Below are 2,458 nucleotides of genomic sequence, written 5' to 3' on the forward strand. Positions count from 1 at the left end.
ACTCACCCCGCCCTCCTTGGCCTCACCCGGCCCTCATTGGCCCTGCCTCCTGGTAACCACGCTCTACCCTCTTTCGCCCCGCCCCGCCCTCCCTGACTCCGCTCCTTCAGGTAACCACGCCCCACTCGTTGGACCGCCCTGCCCTCATCGGCCCCGCCTTCCGGCTAACCACACCCCACCTTCCTTCTCCCCGCTCCTCCTAGGCCCGCCCCTTCTGGATAGCCACGCCTTTCCCTCATCGGTCACGCCCTTTTATAGTCACGCCCACTCCTGGAGCTACGCCCCTCTGGTTCTGCGGAGCCGCGGGCTCCACGCCGGGAAGGGGGAAGGGGGCGGGGCGCCGCTAATTCCAGCGGACTGAGCTCGCTGCCGGGTCCCGTCTCCGCTGTGCGACTCCTCGCCTGTACCTGCCCGGCGTCACAGCCCAGGTAGGCCCGCGAGCGCCGGTCCGGGGCTCCGAGCCCGGGGATTGTCTCACTTGTGCGCGAGGGTGTGCACCGGGGTCGTCCTGAGCCTCGCGCCCCAGCGCACCTGGCCTTGGTCCGGGTTGCCACGGCCACGCAGGAAGACCGTGCACACCTGGGCACAGGGGCCCGCCCCGCAGGCGTCGTAGCCCTGCCGACCCCGGGGCCGCTTTCTCCCGACAGCAGCGGCACGGGCCACGCGGGCGGCCGACGAGCGTCCCCAGCCGCCAGGTGGAGTGTCACGGGGAATGCATGCAGCCTCCTGGGCCTCCCCCTCCGAACCCTTTTTGGGCTCCCGAGGCCTGAGAGCACCCGGGGCCTCCCCGTTGGAGGGGTGCGCGCACCCCTGCAGCCCACGCCGCGTCGGGAACCAGGCCTTGGGGTCACGGGCTGCCGGGCAGCGGACGCGGCTTCAGGAAGGCTGGGTCTGGAGGGGACGTGCTGGCTCGGGTTCGGGTTTGAAAGGCGGGACTGGGGCTCCACGCGGTGGGAGCGCCGCGGATGGGGTGGCGGCGGAGGCGCAGGTGGAGGCGGACGCGCGCGGCAGCCCGCTGTGGGCGCTGCCCCGTAGACGGCACCTGGGCTCCCCCGCCGCGGCCGCAGCCCCCCTACCTGGGAGCGAGCCCTTCGCTCTCCGCAGCCCGGAGGCCGCTCCCTGTGGACCGGCAGGGCGGCGCGCCAGCCGCCCTTGCCCTTGCTCCTCCGTGCCCCGGGCAGCGGCAGTGCCCCTGATGGGGGCGCTCTCACGGCCTCCGCGGGGACCTACAGCGGCTGTCGCAGCCCCCAGCGCGCCCGCCAGCGCTCACACGGCCCCGCTCCCGCCGCACCGCCTTCCTCCTCGCCCGGGACGCCGGGCTGCCCGCACCGGCTCCTTGCACAGCGCTCGTGGCGCCTTGTGTGGCAGGGCCGTCGGTATCGCAGCCCTGTGCTAACCACACCGGCAGCCCTGTGCCTCAGATGTGCCTGCGGCTCCTTCTGCAGCTCTCTGCTAACGCTTCTCTTCGCCCGGCACCCTTCCCGAGGTGTTTACGTGGGTCTTTCCCTCAGTTCATTCACTTCCTGCTCAAGTGTCCCTTACCCAGGGGGCGTTTCCTAGCCACCTGGGCCCTCCGCGGCCGCTTGAGCCGCTTGAGGCTGCTATAACTTCGCTGCAGTTAGTTTACCAGCAGCGTATCTTTGGGGCTGTCTCCTCTCTGAAGGCAGCGGCCCTATCTTGCCCTTCTGCGTCCCTAGAGTAGAGCAGTCACTTCCTAGTGGTGGCTGCGGGGACACCAGGGGTGAGGCTGACACAGTGGACTGGCTGGGAGTGAGGAAGGCCTGCTGGGCCAGGACCTGGAGTGGACAGGAGGGGGCGGGACTCCAGGGCAGGGGGACACAAAGGAGAACATGGGAACCCAGGGTCTGGCTTTGCTGCAGTGGACCTGGGGCCCGTCACTCTGCCAGTTGCTTGCTGTCTTCTTACCCTTCTCTGTGGAGCTCTGTGAGGCTTGAGAAAAACAGAATGCTGAACTGAAGAGGAACGAGGGGGGCCCTGCCCCACAACCACCAGTGTCTTGTTTCATGTGCACGCGCACATGCGCACACTCTGCGCCCCACCCCCACCCCAAAGCCTGGCTTCACTGGCCTCACCAGGAACCCCAGACTCAGGCTCAGGCAGCTAGGAAGAGCGGGGCTCTCGGCCACTGCCACCTGCCGCCCTGCAGGGCCTATTCATGTCCGAGACAGACACCTGGCACAGGGCCTGCCCCAGGGACACACAAGGCTCAGAAGAGGTTTAACTTTAGACTGGAGAGCCCTGAAGGTCGGAGGTCATGTTTCATGCATACAGTGAATTCCCCCACACGCTCTGGGGTTTTCACTAAAGTGCCTAAGGTGCTAGGGTTTCCTGGGAGACGCGGAGGACCACTGGGGACCCCTGCTTTAGAGCAGCTGCAAGTCTAAGAGCCCGGCTGTGGCAGAAGTGGGGGAGGCCGGCCCAGCAGCAGGTGTGCTCG

At 68.1% G+C, this 2,458-nt stretch overlaps 1 protein-coding gene across 1 annotated transcript in view; it reads left to right on the forward strand.

Annotated features, from left to right (window-relative positions):
• The first annotated feature begins 712 nt into the window (after window positions 1–712).
• Window positions 713–2,458, forward strand: part of B3GNT4 (UDP-GlcNAc:betaGal beta-1,3-N-acetylglucosaminyltransferase 4) — a 2,993-nt gene continuing 1,247 nt past the window's right edge. Inside the window, exon 1 of the mRNA XM_007959185.1 lies at window positions 713–1,372. Coding sequence (XP_007957376.1) covers window positions 713–1,372 — 660 coding nt within the window. The remainder of the gene's footprint in view (window positions 1,373–2,458) is intronic.

Source organism: Orycteropus afer, unplaced genomic scaffold (genome assembly GCF_000298275.1).
Source record: "Orycteropus afer afer isolate SDZICR_OR568_19922 unplaced genomic scaffold, OryAfe1.0 scaffold01892, whole genome shotgun sequence".
NCBI classification, from domain to species: domain Eukaryota; kingdom Metazoa; phylum Chordata; class Mammalia; order Tubulidentata; family Orycteropodidae; genus Orycteropus; species Orycteropus afer.